At 41.8% G+C, this 22,640-nt stretch overlaps 1 protein-coding gene across 1 annotated transcript in view; it reads right to left on the bottom strand.

The window, feature by feature from the left end:
- LOC308104752 (SRC kinase signaling inhibitor 1-like) overlaps nt 1-22,640 on the bottom strand; it is a gene marked incomplete at both ends in the record, with an annotated part of 56,255 nt that overhangs the window by 21,168 nt on the left and 12,447 nt on the right. The window contains 4 exons of the mRNA XM_080455260.1: nt 303-465; nt 2,147-2,276; nt 5,646-5,847; nt 21,623-21,649. Coding sequence (XP_080311386.1) covers nt 303-465; nt 2,147-2,276; nt 5,646-5,847; nt 21,623-21,649 — 522 coding nt within the window. The remainder of the gene's footprint in view (nt 1-302; nt 466-2,146; nt 2,277-5,645; nt 5,848-21,622; nt 21,650-22,640) is intronic.

The following is a 22,640-nucleotide window of genomic DNA, read 5'->3' as shown; positions in this document are numbered from 1 at the left end:
CTCTACTGTGATGTCCGGCTAGTTAGAGCATCTTGTATTCAAGCATTCAAGATAACATTTGAACATACGTGAAAAGAAAAGCCTACTAGCAGCGTGCACAAGACATTTGGGGGTTTGCGGGAGTATCCCCAGACCAAGACACAGACACACAGAGACAAGGATGTTGTCTGTGTGTGTCTGACAGTGACAACACAAATAAATATCTTCGATGATTCTCGGCTCGCAAAAAAAAGAAAAAAAGAAAACAGGTACATGCAAGGAAATGCTGACACACGTAGTGTGTGTGTGAGAGAGAGACTTACCCGGAGGTCTCCGTTTGCGAGGTGGTGCCCTGGATAGGTGCCATAAATAGGCTCCTTGCAGTAGATTTTGATGACGCAGCGATCCTGCACGTCACGGGGGTCCTCCAGCTCATAGAAGACGTTACGCATCTCGTCTTTGATCAGCAGGGCTGTGCTGGGGCACCTGAACATCAGCCGCCAGCCGCCAAAGAAAATGAAGAATACAAAATTTCTAATCCTGTGTAGAACACTCCCTTTAAAATCCTAAGTGTTCATTTATCTCAGAGAGAGCTTTCACGACCACCCACTGATTTACACCTGTAAACCTGTGATAAAACTGATTCTGATTCTAATCGCCTGTGATGTACAGTACAGTATATCCATTTGCAGGTATAGTATATCAGTAGAGCTCGAGCTGCGTGAGTTGGCTGTAATGAGGGCATCGACGGGACGCATTTTTTTCCATCGAGCTGACCAGGAACTTAATAGTCAGTAAATGGGGCTGAGAGTGTTATGCTGACAAAGGCCTGTTGTTTGTGCATTGATTGTGCAGTGCCATGGAAATGTCTCCAATAGTTCCAAAGCGGACTGAACACAGTATGTTCCTGGTGATAGTTCAATGACCACCCACAAGGAAATATATCAATATATATCAATTATCCTTTATATATGCAGCTTGCAATATGCAGCTACAGTCTCTGAATAATGGTGCAGTGATGATCCATTTAATGGCTTTGGAAACTGTTCAATATGTCAACAACATCAGTTTTTCTGTGTGTGTGTGTGTGTGTGTGTGTGTGTGTGTGTGTGTGGGGGGGGGGGGGGGGGTATCTTTTCACTAGTACAATATGCCTTTAGAACCATGTGCCAAACATCCAAACATTCAAACTGCTGACCCAAAAGATTGTATTTCCTTGATAAGATTTGTATTTATTTATTATTTCTTGTAGAGTGGTAATAAAAAAATATATTAAATAAATAAATACAAAGTCTCCAAAAGCTCCAAAGCGGATTGAAGTATGTTCCTGTGATAGTTCAATAACCAACCACAGGGAAATATGCATCATAATCAATTATCGTTTATACTGTAATATGTGGGTTGCAATATGCAGCTACTGTATGGTCTCTGAATATGGAGCATGGAAGCCCTGTGAAATGGCTTTGGAAACTTTTAAATGTGTCAACAACATCATTATTTCTGCATGTGTGTGTGTGTGGGGGGGGGGGTATCTTTTCACTATTATAGTACAGTAGCATATGCTTTTAGCACCATGTGCTGCTGACAACATTTTTTTTGTGATGTGATTTCAGCTTTTAATCAAAACATTAAACTGCTGGCCTAAAACATTTTATTCCCTTGATAAGATTATCTTTTTTATCTTTTCTTATTTCTTGTTGAGTGGGAATAGAAAACGTAACCTACTGAATGAAATCCCATGCACATAATAGCATGTGCAGTATGTACTCCAGCCAATTAACTTTAAGCTTCTAAAATGTTTTACTTTTAGTCTAGTTTTAGTTGAGTAAATATTATAAAATCTACGGTAATGCCTGATTTATACATAGCTGTTGGATCGGCTATTTTCAGAGTGTGACGCCCACACGCAGCCAAGCATAAAATGACTTGTTTCAGTTCTACTGGCTCTCATGTCCACATATCCATCCGTAACGTAGTTTTTATTTGTTGACTGAAATTGTCAATATATTTAGTCATAGTTTTAGTCATTATAATGTAGCCTAGTAAGCTTAGGTTTTTATTTAGTCAGTGGAAAAAGGTAGTTGACGAAAAAAATGTTATCCTAGTTTTAGTCGACGAAATGGACACTAGTGTGAGTGTCCAGTGCGTTGACAGTGTGGTCCTGTACCTGAGCATGGCCATGGTGAGCCTCTGGGGGAACATGTGCACTATGAGGGCCCTCAATGTCTCCAGGCTGGTCAGCTCATGAGTCAGGTGCACTCTCCGTGTCTCCTCGCCCAGCTGCAGGAACAACACGCCTGCATGTGTGGACAGGACAGGAAGAAGAAGGGATGGAGAGACAAGAAGAGAAGGACAGGTGGATGTGCAGGAACGCAGCAGGAGATGGACGTTGAGAAATGAATGGAGGGAAAGTGAACGAGTGAGGGAGAGGAGGTTGAAAACAGAGGAGGAAGAATGAAAGTAGTTCAGCCGTTGTTCAAACACACAAACACACATAGCTGAGAGACTTCCACAATACACCTTTAAAGACAGACAGACACACATACACGTACGAATGCAGGCACACACGCAGGCACACGCACACTCACGGTCTCAGGCACACTCACAGTCTCACGCAGGCACACGCACATGCATGCACACACACACACACACACACACACAAATAATGTCCTGAAGCTAATGCACGGCACACACACACACACACACACACACACACACACACACACACACACACACACACACACACACACACACACACACACACACACACACACACACACACACACACACACACACACACACACACACACACACACTTATCTAGTTGCCGCAATTTGATCAAATATTGTTTTATTTTGTATTTTATGTTCTCCTCCAACACTAAACTATGCTTCCCTGGCTGACATACAGAACTACTGTTGTATTATCAAAATCTCCACCGGGCATGTATCCCATTCTGACAGTACCAGTAGAGAATTAAGCTAAGCTGGGAAATCCTATCCCCTTGTGTAGTTTAAATCATATTAAAAAGTAATCAGTTTGAATTTCAAAACTACAACTGTTTATTTCCTACTCTCTCTCTGCCTCCGCACAAGATACTTATCTTGCGTATTATTATTACACTTCTAAGTTATTTAGGGCCATTTCACCTCTGCTATTCATAAAGCTCTAACATGCCGGAAATTATTTGTTATCATAATGACCGTCGATGTAGATGGTAATAACATTGCTGAAGGGACATGGCAGTGTGCTGAGGAACTGTAGTGATAAACACAAATTACACTGATCCATGGTGACAATTACCAGAGTTCATCCTATAACACTATTCCTTTAGGGCTTTTGTTGGAGAAAACACAATACAGAATTGTTATGATCATACAGCTGTAGAATCGACATTCAGGTTTTACTACAGTAAGTGGAAGGAACAAGGGATATTTATTTCAGTCAGAATAGCACCAAGGAACTACAGTGGAGAGACAACAGTGGCAGCTGTCCATCTGATAGTTGGGTACATTGCATTATGGGTAATGTAGGTAATCACCCATAATTTCTTGATCTGCTAAATGTTTACCTTGTAATGCCTTTTGAGGATTCTAGTTTTTTCCATGGTACATTTCGACCTGTTGCGGTGTTACAAGCTTTGTTTTGACGTTTTCCTGATAGTAGATAGGGCTCTGAAATATCACTACCCATACCTAAACTTAAAGGAGTAGTTCACCCCAAAAATCAATTACACACGCCATGAAGCCTTGAATTTATGGAGATTGTTTTGTTTTTGTCGCATTCCTAAGCCAACTAGAAAAAGTGCTCCTCGGAGCACAGGTCTCCGCCAGGTCAGGTAGGTTATTGTGGCCTCCTGGTGGCGCTATAATAGGCCAATGTGAAAAGGGTGCCATTTCTTCCTAGGCCTTGCACAGCAATCGGACACTGCATGCATGATTTGAGGCATTTTGTTCTAAAAATTTGTTTTGCTAAATTTGACCTGCTGGTGGCGCTATAACAGGCCAATGTTAAAAGGGTGGCATTTGTTCCTCAACGTAGTGCAAATGTGTGTTCAAAGTTTCACCGCAATCGGACATGATTTGCGGCATTTTGTTCAAAACGGGCCACTCCTGTAAACATTACATGTCAATCTTAGCCAATCAGGATGGAATATGAAAAATCAAACAGATCCGTCTTGATCACATGGCTATAGAGATCATGTGTACCGATTTGCATGAAATTTGGATCAAATCTGAAGGCTTAATATCACAAAATGTGTTTTACATAAGTCTGCCTCCTGGTGGCGCTATAAAAGGCAAATGTGAAAAATGCAGGGCAAAGGTTTTTCCTTGGCCTCTAGACAGTGTGCATACAACGTTTTACACTGATCGGTGCAGTTATAGGTAAAAGCACAAATTGGCCTGTTACAGCGCCACCATGAGGCTGATTTGAACATTTTTAAATGGCATTTCTTCCTCGGCCTAATGGGAATGTGTGTGCAAAATTTCACGGAAATTGCATGCTGTGTTCATGATTTGAGGCATTTTGTTCGAAACGGAGTACTCCTGCAAAATTTGAAAGCAATTTTTTGCCAATCAGGATGGAATATGAAAAATCTGAAATTAGCCGTTTCTTTAAATGACTATAGAGATACCGTGTACCGATTTGCCGGATTTTGGGCCAAAATCTGTAGGAGTACTGTCCAAAAATTTGTTTTGCACAAATCGGCCTCCTGGTGGCGCTATAAAAGGCCCATGTGAAAAATTTGGAGCAGAGGTTCTGCTCTGGCATCCAGGGACTGTGTGTGCACAGTTTTGCTGCGATCAAGCCAACGGTGGCAGAGATTAGCTGTACACAAAATGACAGAATGACGGACGGACGGACGGACGGACGGACACACGGACACACGGACACACGGACACACGGACACACGGACGGACGGACAGGGGCGAAAACATACTCTCGCCATGCCTTTCGGCCTGGCGGAGACAATAATTTGATGACCGGGTGGCTGCTCAGTAGGAGACACTTTTGAGTCTCCTGCCGGATAGACTCCACCGGTCATCGCCGGTCATCAAATTATTGGCTTAGGAATGCGACAAAGACTAAAGAATCTCCTTGAATTCAAAGCTTCATGGGGTGTGTAATTGATAGAAAATACGCCGTTTTTGGGGTGAACTACTCCTTTAACACGGGACTTATGTACATTCCAGGGTGGCAATCTAGTGACTCCCCCATTATCTCCCATGGTCTTTGGCTGTGCTAAGTGGCATAGCATACCTAAAATATCAGCGCCGACAGCCGAGTGGTTAAGTACCACATAGGCTCTGCTGCCTGACATAGAGTTTGGGGTTCAATTTCTGAGCCAGACGACCTTTGCTGCAGGTCACTCCCCAAAAAATATCTTAAGGTTTAGATGCTTTTACTGTCAATTATGCCTTAATTAATTGTTGTTGCAGTAGAGTACAAATAGTTTGGATGTAACAAATTTTGAAGAGCAACACTTTAGCTACGTTTCAGGTGCAGTTTGAAATCATCATCAATCAATTTTCTTGACAGGGATGCCAATCATGAAAGCTCCCACTGCAGCTGCTAGAACAGATGGTCCACTGCATCATATCTGAAAACGGGTCAAAGGTCACAATGTAGGACACGATACAAAGCCGCTGAGATCATGGTCTGACCTGGTGCCCTCAGCTTGGCCTGGTTTGACGAGCGGGCCAGGGGCAGGCTCTGGCGGAGCCGGTTCATCCTGTTGAAGCCGAGAGGAACGTCTGCCTCCGACATGGTCTCCAGATTCTCAGCCGATGCAAAGGAAACCCTGCTGGCCTGGTCGGCTAGAGCCGGCTGTGGGGGGCTGGCCCGTGTCACGCGGGGTGTGCGAGCCTGGGAGCCAAAACAATGACAGTGTGAGAGAGACACGGTCAGATACAGAAACACAGATGAAAACCAGGAAAGATAATGTGACAGTGTTACAACAAGGCACAATCAACGACATAATAACACCAAAAATAGAGTAGAAAAACCGAAAACTAAATTGCACTGAAAAAGTGTTAATTTAATTCTGAGAGTACGCAAATGGAAGCAAATGGACCCTTACATTTGATTCCATTTGTACACTCTCAGAGGTAGAGGTAATAGAGAGGATTTTACTGTGTAGAAAATGTCCTTCAGGGGTAATCAACTGAGAGCCAAAAGTACAGACTGCATAAAAATTATTTTAGAACAACAGCACTGCAAAGCAACTCACTCAAACTCCACGATCACAACAAAATGACACGCTGAGTCCCAGAATTAGACTGCTGCGCACGAAACACAAACTGCCCAGACTAAACAACCTGCTTCAAAACAGCAGACTAAACACAAGGCAGAGGCAAAATAGCCCAACGGTTGACCTCCCAATAGTCCAGCTGCTTTAATCATGACAGACAGCCAAGTTGTTTACGAACCCAAAAGGTGTACAAACCCAAAAGATGTATTCTGAGCACACAGCAGCGATTGCGCGGCGAGGTGCCGAACCGTACAATACACAGATGCTGTTGTTCTGTAAAAGCACTGGGAAATGCCAAGGCCCCAAGACGGCAAAAGCAAGCTGGCTTCACTAGTTCAACAAAAAGCGGCATCATCCGAGGCAATGCGGCAGAATGCTAATAGCCACAACACACCAGACACCAGCCTGACTGACTCGCTTGTGACGCTCAATGACCACGGATATTTCACCTGTCCAATTTGAGCCACCAGGGAGCTCGAATTGTGAAGAACCTCTCATTACAGCGCTAACAGGAGCCCCTGGAACAGGCTGCTTTTTAATGAATCCTTACTGACAGACATTTTCCAGCCCAGAAACTACAGTAATGAGCTCCCACATTGCTGTGTGAGCTTACAGTATATCGCCGTAATACACATCTGTTGGTTCTGCCTACCCCACGCCAACGCTGTGAGACTATCTGTGATTTGTTGTTACTGAAACATGAACAACCTGACAGAGTGCAGGTAAGTATGGTACTCGGCCATGCATATTGTATGCATGGCCGAGTACCATGCCTACTTGCGTAACTTCATACAGTACCTACAGTAGATAACTACATACACAGCATATTATATACTGTACGCCAAACCTTCATGTTAACACAGTCTATCGTGTAAAAATACTCACGCAGGCAATCATGCACACTAGGGGTGTGCCGATATATCGTCCCGCGATATATCGCGATACGTTTTCGTGACGATATGTATCGTTTTGGGGATTATTATTATTATTATTATTATTTTATTTTTTTAACAATAATAATAATCAGGCATGCAAACAGCCCCGAGGTGAAAAGGGTGACAACATGTTATTTTTTTTTGGGTCAGGTGTCACACTATTGCCCTATTTGGATTCAAAAGGGCTATTGTAGCTGAAAAGCTACAAGTTTGCATGTCTGAATAATGCAAAAACAGAATTATTTGTTTGCATTTGCTTTTTTATATATATTATTTGCTTTATATATATTTTCATAATAAAAAAGTGCGTATCGTATCGTATCGAAATCGTATCGAAGTTGTGAGCCCAATATCGTATCGTATCGTTTGGTGAAATTAGTGCACACCCCTAATGCACACAACGACCTTCAAATGTAAAATGTGCAACTACGTGTGCACACACATACTGTACAAACCCAATCTGTTGGGCCAGGTAATGCTGTTTTGTGTTTGGAACCCTCTGCAGAAATAAAAGAGATGCCTGCAAACATACACATACACACCAACAATAGCGTACACACATCTGTCAACACTGGGACCGCCCTGACAGATTGTGTGTGCAGTGTGCTTCTCATTTGTTTGCAGGTGCATGGCCTCAGCGTTTGTTGATAAGCCAGAAACGCCACACTTTGTACCTGTACCACCTCAAGCATCAAGCTGTTCATGGGATAAGATGTTGGCACACATTTTTAAGTTTGTATTTAGTCAACTGTGGGGGGAAAAAGAAGAATGTGAATAGAGGAGCAAAAGAGGTTTGGAAAACAAGAAATTAAATATACAGGGAGAAAGAAAGCGAGAGAGAAAGTCTGTGAAGAGAGGGGGACCCCTCACAGAGGCTAAAGGCTAATTAATAAGACCGCCTCGTATGCCAAAAATGATGTACATTCGTGACCAAACGTCAGTGGACACCCTTTCTAATTAGTGTTTCTAATTAGTACCCTTTGTTCCAGTGAATGGGAGTCTTAAGCAACAATGACATTCTAGACAACTGTGTGCTTCCAAATGTGTGTGCTTGTTTCTGAATGACAATCCCCCGATATTGCTGTCTAACTTAGCACCCACTTTCTCAGTATAGGCACCGACTGCAGAGGGCCATCTCTTCAGGTGCTCACAGGATGAGAGAGGACAAGCATCGCTGCCCCCTAACCATTGGTTTTATATTCTATGCAGTCTGTACATTTATGCCCATGACATTTTCACTGCAGCAATGTCCAGTGAACCTCCTCAGATCTCCTCTCTCAATGGGCCACATCCCTCTTCATCCTCCCCAAAAGTCAAATGGCCGTCACAGCAGGTGTCCTATTATAAATGATTTGGGTTTCTAATTATGACTGGAACATTCTTGATGGCTTTGCTGTTAACATGATGAAATCTACAAATTTGTTCAGCATACATCAAATGTGTGTATAGGTGACTTAAAATTATTAAATGGTATAAATAAAACGACCCCTTGAAAAGGCTGTGTATTAGACAAGTTAGATTGATGACCGTGACATTTTGTTGACGTTATTAAATGTTAATGTAGGCGGAACACTCAAATTTAAAGAGTTCTTGGCAATGCAGTTTAGCTCAAGTAAGGTCTCCTTATTCTCTGGGTCCTTTCTCGCAAAACAGACCTTGATTGTTGAGAATAAATATTGCAAAGAAACGTTTTTCTTTTTCAAAGATTCTCAAAGACTAAAGGATTGTCCATTTGAATTCCACTCATCCACTCGTTAATTCTAAAGATCCACATTTAGCTCTGATGTTCGACAGCATTGTGGCAGAGTATCTATTCATCAGAAGGCCTGTGATGAGCCTTTCGTTCATGATTGGTCACTTGATCTAAAACGGCCATTGATGAGTGGCACTGCTCTGCAAAATATTAACATAATTTAACCTTGGACGCCATCCAAAAACAGAGAACACCTGGCTGCATTCCAAAAACACAACGCACCACACAAAGATGTGCATCAGCTATTGATGGTAGCCAGTGTTCGTGTATCAGCAACCTTTCATTTTATTATTTTATTTGTATTATATGCAGGACCAGAATGATTTTTGATGTTTGTTAACACTTTGTACAATACAATGAAAAAAGTTCAAAGCTACAAAAAATATTGGTAGGGATAATTAACATTGGTATCGCTTAACATTGCTTAACATTGGTAAGGATGTCCCTACCCAAACCTACGCCAATAGTTAAATGTCACAGAGTTTAAAATATATTTTTCCAAGGTAGCTCCATCCAATATAACAGTAAAGCACTATCATTACTATGATAAAAAAATAAATAAAAGAAAGCTATATGCAAAACATCTGATACTAATATTTATACACCAAAGGGATAATCAGAAGTTTTTTGGTTCAAGGGCTGGGCACAACAGCTACCAGAGTATAAAGTAAACAGAATGACAGCTTCTGGGGTGTTATGTAAGCAACAAAGCACAGTTAGCACACACACTTTCCATTTTAGTTTTACTGTAGCTATATGCACCTAAAGAGGTTCCATTTCAATTCCCATAAATTTCAGTTCCCATTAATATACCAAGTTTAATGTTTCTGAGAATTATTGCTCAAAGTGTCTGTACATCATCCTTTAGCACAAGGGTTCTCAAACATTTTCATGTCAATGTACACATATTAGGCCACGGACCCCCATTTGAAAATATATTGTGCCAGGGACCCCATAAGAGATGGTGGTTATTGTTAGATTGTATTCAGTACAGAATTCTACAACTGACTAATACTGTAGGTAGAGAGAGTTGAGAACTATCGTTTGGATAGTCATTCTTATACATTCTCATTATTGCAACATCTAGTCGGTGAAATAATAGTCCAAGTAAACTGTTCCTCATTTTGCTGGAGACCCCCTAGAACCCCATCAAGGACCCTTGGGGGTCCCCAGTTTAAGAACCTTACCGTGTCTAAACTGCATAGACCCACTGTCAAATTGTATTTGCTGGTTCAAAAAGCATGTTTGAATACAAAGTAATTAACTGCCATTTTGTGGATTATAATGCACTGCTGCGACAGTGTTCTCCTGACCAACATGTGCTTTAATGAGCGGATTTCAAACAAACAATATAATAGCTTGTTTTTGTTCCTTGTTTTCTGAAAAAAATAAAAAAGAAATGATACAAAAAAGAGCTTTATATACTTTCATCACATCGGAACTAATACTTAGAATTATGCACACAAGCACTAGCAGAATTTTATTAATTGTTTGAAGTGAAACGCTATCCACCTGTCCACGGGAGGCTTTTAAAGAAAACTAAATCAGAATGAGAATCTTTTCTACTCAGAAGCCTGTATCCTCAGGGATCCCTTCCAGACTGTCTGCCAGGCCGCCCAGTTACAGATCCGTAACACAGGGATTTTATGCATTTTATGCGTGGGCATGTGTGGGCCTTTTTGTCTGACTGCTGACTTTTCTTTTATTAACCACTTAAACCCTCTAGTCTTAGTGAAACGGACTTGAGCTACAACCGATTTTTTTCTCCGTCTACACCATAAATCTTCACCAAAAATAGCCGATCTACAAGCTCTAATATTTTTTGGCTAATGTTCCCGACAGAATAGGCATGCAGGGGTTCAAGTGGTTAAATCTGTGATCGTCAACTCAACTTTGACTCAGTAGGTCTTTTTTTTACAACAATCTTTGGGGCCCTATTATATAAGCATTTAATTGATTTGGTATCATTAGATATACAAGGATAAATCATTGGCTGGAAGGCTTGTGTAAATGCATCTTGGTGTCAGGAGAAACCTCAAAAGACCTCTCCGGGAACAGCACCAATTAGACTGAACTCATCAAAGAAACTAGCAGTCACATTAATGTCTAGAGCGATTAATATCTGTCCAAACTGCCAGTGCAGAGGAGTGAAGTCCAACATTTTGTAGCATAAGTAATATCTTTGAAATATGAAAACATCATAAGGTAGGTAGTTAGTTATGCCCTTGTGTTAAATGTTTCATGTTTTCCCTTACCTCAACTTCAGGCATCTTGTCTTAAAATACCAGTCTTTTCCCCGCTTGTTACTGAGCTTGAATGGCCATAAGTATCAGGGCTCCATAAAGCGTTTTAGTATATTATCCACTGTGCTTTTTTTTGTCTTAAAGAATCCCTAAACCAAACATCATATCGCATATCGCTCTCTCTGACAAAATCAGCTCTCAAGCACTGATTGGCTGGCAGGGCAAAACCACATTTTAACCAGCCAATAAACAGGGGCTTGTTTTGATTGATAAGACAGCTGTGCACAGCTGTGCCAACTGCCAAGCCTACCCAACTATCACATCCTCCATGGACATTATCACACCACAGTCATGGCATTCCATTCCATTGAGAAGAACACAAACTAATTTCTCACAAAATGTCAACATGCATCATTGGGGTAAAAAGAAAAAACTCAGCTACTGAAGCCATTTTGAATACCAATATTCAATTTATATTTCATGTTATAGTGTAAACCTTCTTGAACCAGGCAACCAAGGAACCAGAATATTCTCATGGCATCTGTATGCTATCTGAGAAAAATGATGGCATTCGTATTTTGTAATTTAAACTATGAATTTGTTGATTTGGTTAAAGCAGCACTATGTAACTTTTTTTTCATAAATAAAATGTAATTTTGTCCAATCTGTATGGTAGAGTATGTTAATACAATGTCATTTATACAATTGGGGTGGTTGTACTTTTTCTCCCTGCTCTTCTATTGAGACATTTAGATCGTGTCAAAGGTCAAAGGTGTCTCACCTAAACACAGGATCTGACACAAATTTTGACCTGAAGGTCAAGATTCCCCCCTGAGCAAGCAGTCAGGCTCTATTAGCTCAATGGTAAAACATTTCAGCACTTGCGCAGGAAACCGGGTTCAAATCCGGGGTAGAAGAGGAAAGTTACGTAGTGCAGCTTTAATGTTTGGGCGAGTTATTTGGTTTTAAGTTAGGGTAAGTTATTAAGGTTAAGTTTAGGGTACGTTATATTAGTTAAGAATTAAGGTAAAATACTAACCCTAACCCTAACCCTAACCCTAGAACCAGGGCTTTGCTGTGAGATCAGGTTCAAGGAGTACCCTCTGCTCTGAAAGCAAAGGCCTGTGGGAGAAGTGACAGGACACAGATGGCATTCATTTGTGAGCTGTCCAGTGAGTCTTGTGCTGTTACCCACTAAACATCAACACAGGAGCAGGTGTTGCAGTTTAGTTGCCTTGCTCAAGGGCAATTTGATTGTAACCAGTTGACGGAGTGCATGCATTTCTTATTCACTCACATGGTGCCATGCTGAAACAGTGACAAAAGCTTTCTGGAGAGAACGCTAGTTATGAGATGTCTGACCTTCAAAATCTAGCAATAACAAATTTACTGTACTACTATGATTCGACGAGGGCAGACTTTGAAATTATAGACAATGAAAAGCCTTGCGACCAACAGTTTCAGCATTTTGTAAGTACAGATACAGACTAGAAAAGTGCGCTCCTCTGAGCAAAGGTCTCCACTGGGCCGGGTTGCCTACACAGTGCCCGCAAACTTTGGAAGGCAGTTATATACAATTGGAACGGAATATGAGACGTTTCAAATAAAAACCTGTAAAAAGGTGTTGCTTGGGGGTTTTTGGGAGTTGGGAAGAGGGAAGTTCCGCTTTTAACATGCTAAACCAAGGTTACCCCGACAAGTTGTAACTAAGGCAGAAAAGGGGTGGGACTTATATTATAATAAGCGTTACAGTATAGCCCAAAAACTGAGGACCGGGGCGAAAACATAATCTCCAGCTCCTGGCCGTTACGGCCTGGCGGAGATAAATATGCAGGGAAAGGAATTTTAACATCACCATTGTTTTTTTCTTGTTAGAGAGAGTGCACCCCTATTCATTCGTAGCCTTCTAAGCAAACCTTGTTGTCTTGGTAGATCGGATTTAAGAGCCACTCAGGGATTTTTGCCACGTACTGCAGCATAACGCCACTCGGCAAGGGGGAATATTGCGGGCAACCTAAGCCTTTTAGTGGCAGAAAACACTCTCGCCATTCTCTGACTCAGATTGGGGAATAGCGATTTTCTAGCCAACACCATATCAACAGCCAAACAGCACAAGGGCAACAAAAGAGTCGGTCTGAATAGTTCAGTGTTGAGCTAGCTCAATGGGAGAGAGGCGGCAGGGGTATAGGGATATCCCTCTGTACTGAGAATGCCCAGGTCACAGGATTTGTGTATGTGCATGCATGCTTGTGTGCTTAAGCATTTGTGTGTGTGTTTGCGTGTGTGTGTGCGTGTGCGTGTGTGCATGTGTGCGTGTGCGTGCGTTGCAGCACAGACGAGCTCCTTTCAAAGGCTTCCAGGCTCCCTGAAGTGATGCAAATCCTTTCTGAAAGATGTTTGTTTGTGCATGTTTGCAGATGACTTTAGTTTTGACCTTTATCTTCAGCCAGACACCCCTGTTCTGTCCTTTCCTCTTTAAGATACAGTAGGTGAATAAAGTATTGCATCATTAATTGCATATTGTCTGCGCATTTTTACAATACAGTTTGAAGGCCCAATAAAACGCACCATCGCTAATGAGAGCATGCACTGTACGAGGAGATTCAAGTTGAAATAAATTAACTAACTTCAAAAGAAAAATGACTCATTACATTGGGATAGTTCCCATGCTTCTTTCGTGTAAACAAGTGCAATTACAATTTAGGAATTTAGCAGACACTCTTATCCACAGTGACTTACAAAGTGCAAGATCAGAGTACACTGTATGCATGGCATGAACCCCAGTCAACAAACGAGGGTAAATCGTCAAGTAAATAGAGCACAAAGAAAACAATGAAGTGTTACAAAGTAACTGGGATACCAGGTAAATATCAAATATAGCATCTGTGTAAACAATGGCTAGGATGACTAAACAACACATGAACACAGCATAACAACATAAATTAGCCCTTACGTATGCTGATTAGACGGCCATTACGCTGTCGTTTTTTTCCACTTCAAGGAGTCTATTTTGCTATTTTGGAAGCAATCCTGACTCCATAAACAATCTACATGCCAAACTTGTAGACACCAATCAGTAAGCTATGTTACATCTCATGCCCAATGTCCTTCAATTGGCCCATATCACCATAGTTAACTGAACAAATTCAAATCTCTTCTCAATCTTTAGACGCATTCGTATTTCCCATGGAAACGAAGGCCACTTCTGGTCTAAGCCCGTGGTCTGCACGCAAAGAACACTCTCCCTCATTCATTCAACACTGAGGCGGAGCGGGGAGACAATAAGATGTGATTACTTTTGCCTCTCCAGACAGACAAGAGTGTCAAGAGTTGCCAAATGGGGGCATTAACCCATTAAGACCCGAGGCAATGTCTTCTAAATCCTAACAGAAAAAAGTATGTTGCTACATCAGTGGTTCTCACACTTTTTCATGTCCCCCAAAGGACCCCCAAAATTATACGTATTTGGCCGCGGACCCGCTTTTCAAAATATTTTGTTCCAGGGACCCCCAGTAAAAAAAAATGCTTTAAAAATATATGTATATTCAAAGATTTTCACACCTTTTCACGATGAAAGAAAAAATAGCATATTTACAAGCGCTACAAGCTTGTAGAGCTGCTATTTTTGAATAGCCAAAGTATAAAATTATGTTTAAAAGTGTTTAAAATCTAAAATAACACATGCTTTCCCGGTCTTAATGGGTTAATACTTGTATTAGTCAGGCCGGGAACTACAAGAGGGAGAGAATTAGGCCATCCTCTGCTCCATTATTATTGACACATGTCACTGGCAGCAGCAGGAAAAGGTCCAGTGTGTGTGGATGCACTGTTCCCTCCATGGCGTACAGTTTAAACAAGCAGACAATGTCAATGTGAGTGGAAGTCCGTGAATGTGTGCATGTGTCCAAAGCATGTCCAATGTGTGGATTTTCAGTTTTCACGGCCACTGCAAAGTCAGTGAGTGTATTCATCCACACCCTCAAGATGTTTGTATGCTAATCTACAATGGGTTGGCAATGCATGTGCACAGCTCATGCGCGTGTGTATGTGTGTGTGTGTGTGTGTGTGTGTGTGTGTGTGTGTGTGTGTGTGTGTGTGTGTGTGTGCATGCGTGCACATATTTAGAGAGCAAGCCAACAACTGGAACATCAAAGGGACTGTTACATTACACACACACACACACACACACACACACACACACACACACACACGCACAGCTGCAGGGTTTTCTATTGCATCAGAAGAGGAGAAGAGGAGGCGAGACTCCCCGGCCCCTTGAGAGGAACGGAGAGCAATAACCAAGCCGGTGGGAGCTACAGGCCAGCAACGAACAAGCACAATTCAATAAAACCTGTGCATGCACGTGTATATGTGTGTGTGTGTGTGTGTGTGTGTGTGTGTGTGTGTGTGTGAGAAAAGCAAAATAGGTTGGCATCTTAGCAAGTCACCACTACTGTACATAACTACTGGAAATAGGCATTGCATGACATGTAAATGTGAGGTGTGAACTGAAACTGTAAAATATGTGTATTGTGACATAATTGTGTAGGACGCTTCTTTGTGAAAATATATTTTCGCATCATGCTACAGTTCTTAATATCAATATCAAATAATATAAAAATAAGGGCTATCGCTCAGTACATCTCGCCCCACAGTAGTAGGGTGCGGGGGGGCTTTCAGGTAGGAACTGCTTGGTATGGAAGAAGGGAGAGTGGAGGTATAGGGGTGTGTGGGGGTGATGGGTACATATGGGGGATAATGCCCATCACAGATAGTTCTGTGGGCTTTCAGGTAGGAATTGCTTGGAGGGGGGGGGTCTCAGTAACAATTGGCGACGCCCCCTTCTGTGACGCACACGGAACTGCCTCTCACATGGGCGGACCGCTTTAAATAACTCCCAAAACTCTTGAAATACCAGATGAAACCGTGGTGTCAGCGTCAAGCGTTAGCCCATCAATCCCTGCGCCGCGGGATCGAATCCTTCTCATCGCACTCCTTATTTATGATATAATTTGCGTTGCAAATCATTTTATTAGGATTAAGGTTAGGTTTAGGCATAGTTTTTGTCGCCTCCAGCGAGGTGGACCACTCGGCCCGTTTGGTGAGAACAGACTACAGCCCCTAATATTAAGTTAGGAAGTAGTTGGGGAAAAAACAGTTGTAACGTCGGAGGCGAGCCGTGCCGAACGTTACGCCAGAGCCGACTCAGCGCCGTTCAAGTTATGTATTTACTATTTATGAATAGTAAATTGAACAGCCGGCCAGTGCAGTGCTGTCCTCCTGGAATGTGAAGCATGATTAGGGGGCGAACGAAGCAGTTCCGTGTGCGTCACAGAAAGGGGCGTAACACAGAAGTTACTGAGACCGGGTGGGATATGCCTGGTCGCGTACCTGAAAACCCCCCATACTAACCCCCCACCCCCCGATACCTCCAGACCCCCCACACCAATTGATTGGTTACCAAGACAGACAGACAGACAGACAGACAGACAGACAGACAGACCAACCTAAAGTGTAATTCCTATGTCTCACTGTGACAGTGTGACCACACACTGTCACTGTTTGGACATGGCCTGTCAATGGTGCACACTTGTAGGGTTATGGACAAACAGAAAAACCACCAAACAGCAGAGTTTATTATTCTTTATTTAAACAAATCATTCTCTCTCTCACCGTGGCTCTACTGGATCCTAAAAGAGTCAGGGTGGGGTTCAAATTGATTTATAGGTTTGTCAGGAGACACACCTGCAGCCACTCATTGGGACCAAATTGGACCAAACCATTTGGCCTTGGGAGCAGGAGTGTGTTGCCTGTGTCAAAGTAGGACACGGAATATTGCATTGAAGGCAAAAGCAGAGATCTACTAGTTTGGAAAAACCAGAGATCTACAAGTTGAAATTGAATTATGCATTGTGTTTCATGTCTGTTGATAGCATAAACGGAGAAGTGACTGTATCCAAAATCACCCTGAATGTTTGGTTCACTCTGGTGGGAGGAGCCATGGGGCTACATAGGGGTGAGCTCCTCACTCCCTGTCAGTCTGCTTCTGTTGTCTGCTGGGAGAGGTGTTCAGCTTGAGGAGGTTTTCGAGTCTCTAAGGAGGTCTGTTATTTTGTGAATGTATTTATTGTTTATTTGTTATTTGCTATTATATATAATTATTATAATTAATTAGATCATTTATTGTATTCTTTTTATTATAATAATACTTTAATTGACTTACATTGGTTTATATTTGGATTATTTGAAGTGGATTATTTGAAGTTCTATGTTATTTCTTTATTTTCTATTTGCAGACGATTGGTCTCCTTTTGTTTTGCCATTTTCACCTGTACACTGACACTTGGGGGAAATAAACCTTGTTAAAAATTGCCCATCTGCGTGCTTTGCCATCCTTGTTTGAACATGTCTGAAAGTACTTGAAGTACAAGGGTTACTTACTACCCTCACCCAGTCTGGGGTGTGACACTCACCAACCCTCCTCCGGACCTCTGGTTCTCTGGGGGGGCGAGACAATAATCATATACTCTATTTCCTGTCCTCACCTCCCATTACTAATTTATGAATGAATGTATAATACAGTATTCTTCTTTTTTTTTCATTAAGTTACAAAGCATTTTTTAGATAACTCTACATTCACTGTGTCAACAATAGGGATGAGAGATTTCAGAATAGCAAGTCATTTTGTCATTAAGATTCTGTTGGCTCACTGTACAGTAAGTGCTTATCTTAGCATAAACTCAACTATACAATCTCCTGTGGGTCACATTAAAGGCAGGGGTCAAAAGCCTCTGGTTCAGTGCAGGGGTAGTACTGTAGGTAAGATTAGAGACAGACAGACAGACTATTTTTGGAGTCCTGGATGACAATCCAAAACAAGTGTTAATTGAACTCTGAGGGTCAAATATACTGCACTAAGCCATTAACCTGTCATTACAGAAGCATTCTGGCACCTAGAAACATGCATGTTATTGTTAAACTGGTGCACCAGCCTGGAAATGCAATTTGCTTGTCGCTTTATATACACCTTAAGTGTCATCGCAAGGTGCAGGTGGACATCAGTCCTTCGCCTTCCTTCACCCCTCTCCTTTGCGCATTCACATATAAAGGGAAGATTGTGCACATAATGGAAGGAGATATTGCAGGAAGCTTGTGAGAAGAGATGACAGTGTATACTGTAAATGTAGCAAGGAGACACGTATTTCCCATAGGTCTCTAAGACGTGCCGAGATAATCAAGAAATGATCAAACCGTAGCCTTCAACATCCCACACAAAGTTAGTCAAGCAGCTCTGGCCTCCACTATCTGGCATCTGGATGAATAGAATCTACAACAGCACTGCACATGGAACATTATAGCCTCACATTGTCATGCCTGTTGAAGGTGAATGTGCTGTTCTGACGCACAAACCGGTATTGTACATACGTTTGTCCACATCCAAAGATGGCATTCAATGCACTAAACAGGAGTTTTTATAAACACATTTCCGGAAACCGAAAACCAACAATTATTGTTGGTTTTCTGTTTCCGGAAATGTGTTTATAAGTCATCTGTAATTCAGTCCCTCAAATATGTTTTTCAATCAATGTCAACATCACTAAGTTTAGCTTTTCTTTTAGTTCATTCATTCTCTCCACCAGCAATACAGAGCTCTGGTGGAGAGCGTTATAGGGTGGTGTGACAGTAATCACCTCCAGCTCAACATCGGAAAGACCAAAGAGCTGGACTGAACTGGACTGACAACACCCACTGGCCCACTGCATGAAGGGACAGAGCAAGCTATTTTTCCTGAGGAGGCTCAGTCCCTTCAATTTGTGCAAAAGGCTGCTGCAGACATTCTATCAGTCTGTAGCCATTTTCCACCCCTCCCATCCCCTCCATGATGGGTTGTCGAGGATGAAGAGCACGTTCTGCCATAGACTCATCCCTCCTTTGCCCACCACAAAGCGACAAGTCCTTTGTGCCAGTAGCCATCAGGCTCCACAACCAAACCTGACCTCCATATGAGAACTTAAGACTTACACTATCCGTTACTGACTCTTGACTTTTTGACGTGTTCTCCGGCACTCTTGCACATGGAATAGGATGTTCATTGCCGAACATTGACATACAGTATTGTTAGGATAACTATTGATAGATTGTGTATGTGTATATAGACTGCAAATGTCCACTTGGACTCAGAAACGTATTAGACATTTGTGGTCAAAGGTCAAGGTGACCTCATGTCTGTCCCAACCATGTGAACGGAATTTCATGACATTTAGCACAAGTGTCCACTTGGACTCAAGGACGAACTGATTAGAAGTACAGGTAGGTATAGTCAAAAGTCAAGGCTACTGTGCTGTGAAAAGGTCACAGTCTCCATTGGCCGCTATGCGGCCCTCACACCTACAGTACGTGGCACTGCCGATCCGACCAATATGTCTGAGTCACAGTGTTGGATGCTTTGTTAGAGTACCCGTTTGACCTGTCTTACTGTGTCCCTTCTGTGCCCATATATGGAGATCCCTGATATCATCATATATGGGCATATTGGTTGGATCGGCGGTTCTGGACAACTGGATATCCGAACTAGTAACTACCCGACAGCGGTTAGACAACACATTCCATATTCGGGCAAACTCCTTATATGGTTATGAGTCAGAGTCAGAGTGACGTCAGAGGTCGCCTTGCCCGCCCTCCCATTAGCCAATTTTAACCACTTAAACCCCAGCACCCGTATTGTGGGGAAAGCTATCGCAGAAAATAGCAGATCGACAAGCTTACAACGTGCCGCAGCGCGCGACGCGTTGTAAGCTTTTTGATCGACTATTTTCAGCAAAGGTTTCCCCAAAATAACAGAAAACAAAAAAAGACACTAGCATAGAGCCCTGAGGGACAACCATATGGGGTTTAAGTGGTTAATATAATATGAGTCTGGACAGACACGGATGTAAGCGGTAACTGGTTGGTGGAGGCATACAACCACAATGCAGTATTTCTAGTTTGTTTTTATTTTACCTCTACCCTTACTGTACCTCTGCCTCTGCTGTGTTTCAGCTGTTGCTGTTGATGCTATGACACACAAAATTCCCTCTCGGGAACAGTAAATGTATAAATGTAGCTCTTAAAGGGGGTGTGATTTTTTTGTTTTGTTTCATTATATAGCTCTATATTCCCAAGTGTGTCCCAAGTAATTGTCGCCATATAGAGTGTTTGTTCAGTAACAGGGGTCTCCCTATCTATCCAGCTCTTTAATAAACAGAAAATACATTACTAGATATTTAGTTCAAAACTCATACAGGATACAGGAAAAAATGAGCAAACAAAATTGGAATTGGAGTAATATAAATTTGAAGCTAAGTATTTTTTTCTTTTCTTTTTTCTGACTCGATAAAATTGGTGATAGACCTGAAAATATATTTTCTGTTTATTAAAGAGCTGCTGAGACGGGAGACCTCTGTTACTGAACAGATGTTAGAGTCTAAAGCAATGAATACTATCAGAATATAGAGCATTAACTTTTTAATGACCAACTCAAAAGTATCACTTATTGTACACAGTGGTGGATAGTAATGAAGTACATTTACTTGAGTACAGTACTTAACCACTTACTGTAAGCCCTGTGTTATATAGCATTTTGTTGTACAATGGTGGCGTGTAAAAATAGTGAAAATAGGAGATCTACAAGCTCACAACACGTCGCATCACGACAGCTTGTGAGCTTGTAGATCTGAGCTTGTAGATCAGTTATTTTCACTGTTAAAAAAAAGATTGTTCATTAATCGTAATCTAGGCAAAAGTTTGAAAAAATAAGTGATCATTATTTGAAGTCATAACGCCCAGCCCTAGGTTATAATCAATATAATCAACAGAGCTTATTGATGAGCATGGCTTGTTTAATAAACACTCATCAGAACAACATGCGATTATAATAATCAAATAAAATTCCTTACCAGTTAATATTGCGTACTATAATAAGTGTCTCCTCTATTCCCCCAAGGACAGGTTCTATCAAATATTATTATTGAATAATTACCTAGGTGTAACTGCAATGAGGGCTTCAAGCTGTGAAAGTTCAATTACTTGTGAGGAGATTGAGCAAGCTATTTCCCATTCACAACCAATACGGATGAACAAAAATACACGCACACTAATTGATTACTTAGATTTAATCAGCAACGTTTCAACGTTACCATCACCTGCAACCAATAAAGTACTGCAAATGTTGTTGGGTTTTTTTCAGACAGTATTTGCAAAGTCAGTGTTGCTTGCTGTGACATGGACATTTGTGACTTCCCAGGGTCAATCCAACCGCATTGAAGATTGAGCCAACACTAAAACAATCTTTCAATGAGTGGAAAAGGCGAGCAGGCATGCACAAACACAATGGAAAGTTATCTTATTACAGACTAAGACACACATATTCATGCTAAATTACAGATTCATGCTAAATCACAAACACAATATTATAACCGACCTTGAAACTCCAGTAGTTTGGTTGTTGCTGGGAGGAAGAAAAGAAAGAAAGAAAGAAAGAAAGACGGAAGGAAAGAAAGATTGAGAGACATTAGACATTTTCCCCTTAATTAAGCTTGACAACTGTCTACACCTGTCAGGAGAAGGATGCGTGGAAGTTGAAAAGCAGGACAGAGGAGAGAGGAAGGGAGAGATTGAGGTTGAGTCTTCCTGTGTAAACTATCTCCCAAAGTTCCACTCCCTACCGAACAGGCGCTCAACTCTTCTGCTGACTTCCCACCCGCAAACACAGCCTATTATGTTCCTTGGAGCGGCCAGCCGAGCTGGAGACATCGTGCAGTAATCAAACCACAGTGCTCACAGTGGTAGGCAGGTCCTTTACCACTGTGCCACCCGGACACCCCATGAATAACAGGTTCAAAGGTTGAGTTCAGCAGTTAAAGGTGAGCAACTATAGGTTTCCCCAAAATATCTGTGATACCACTTGAAAATGTATACAGTAAATAAATAATGAATGGTAAGAATTTTGCCCATCTTTTTTTGTCCATCAGGGCTCAATGAAAAAAATGATAGGCTAATTATTGTGATGATAGTGAGATTAACTTCCGTTGTCCTTCATTGCCATCATAATAGGCTTTTAATTGCTTGAAATTGCTTCTCAGCAATTAATCAAATATTTACAGTGACTTCACATGCGCTAATGGCGATGCAGAGATTGCGTACCCTGAGAGGTCCCAAATCCTACCCAAGGCGCTCGTCTACACACACAATTGTCTGGCTCGTGCCTAGGAGTAGAATGAAAGCTCTATACAGATGCAGGATTAAGTAGGTTGCCACTTTTAACCCTGTTAAATGACAGGGCTCTAATGGATGGCAATAATGGTCGGCCGGCCTGTCCATCCGACCGTCCACACAATATGCTGTATCATATAATTAACTACAAAAGGCTGTTCGGACAGAACTGTGTGGGTTCACTGAAAACAGCTGTAAGACTATGATATTCATTAGAAAAAGTATTG

The sequence above is a fragment of the Gymnoscopelus braueri genome, assembly GCF_963280865.1.
Source record: "Gymnoscopelus braueri genome assembly, chromosome: 17".
Lineage (NCBI taxonomy): Eukaryota > Metazoa > Chordata > Actinopteri > Myctophiformes > Myctophidae > Gymnoscopelus > Gymnoscopelus braueri.
The sequence above is the reverse complement of the archived record's forward strand: the minus strand, read 5'-3'. Positions and strand labels throughout refer to the sequence as shown.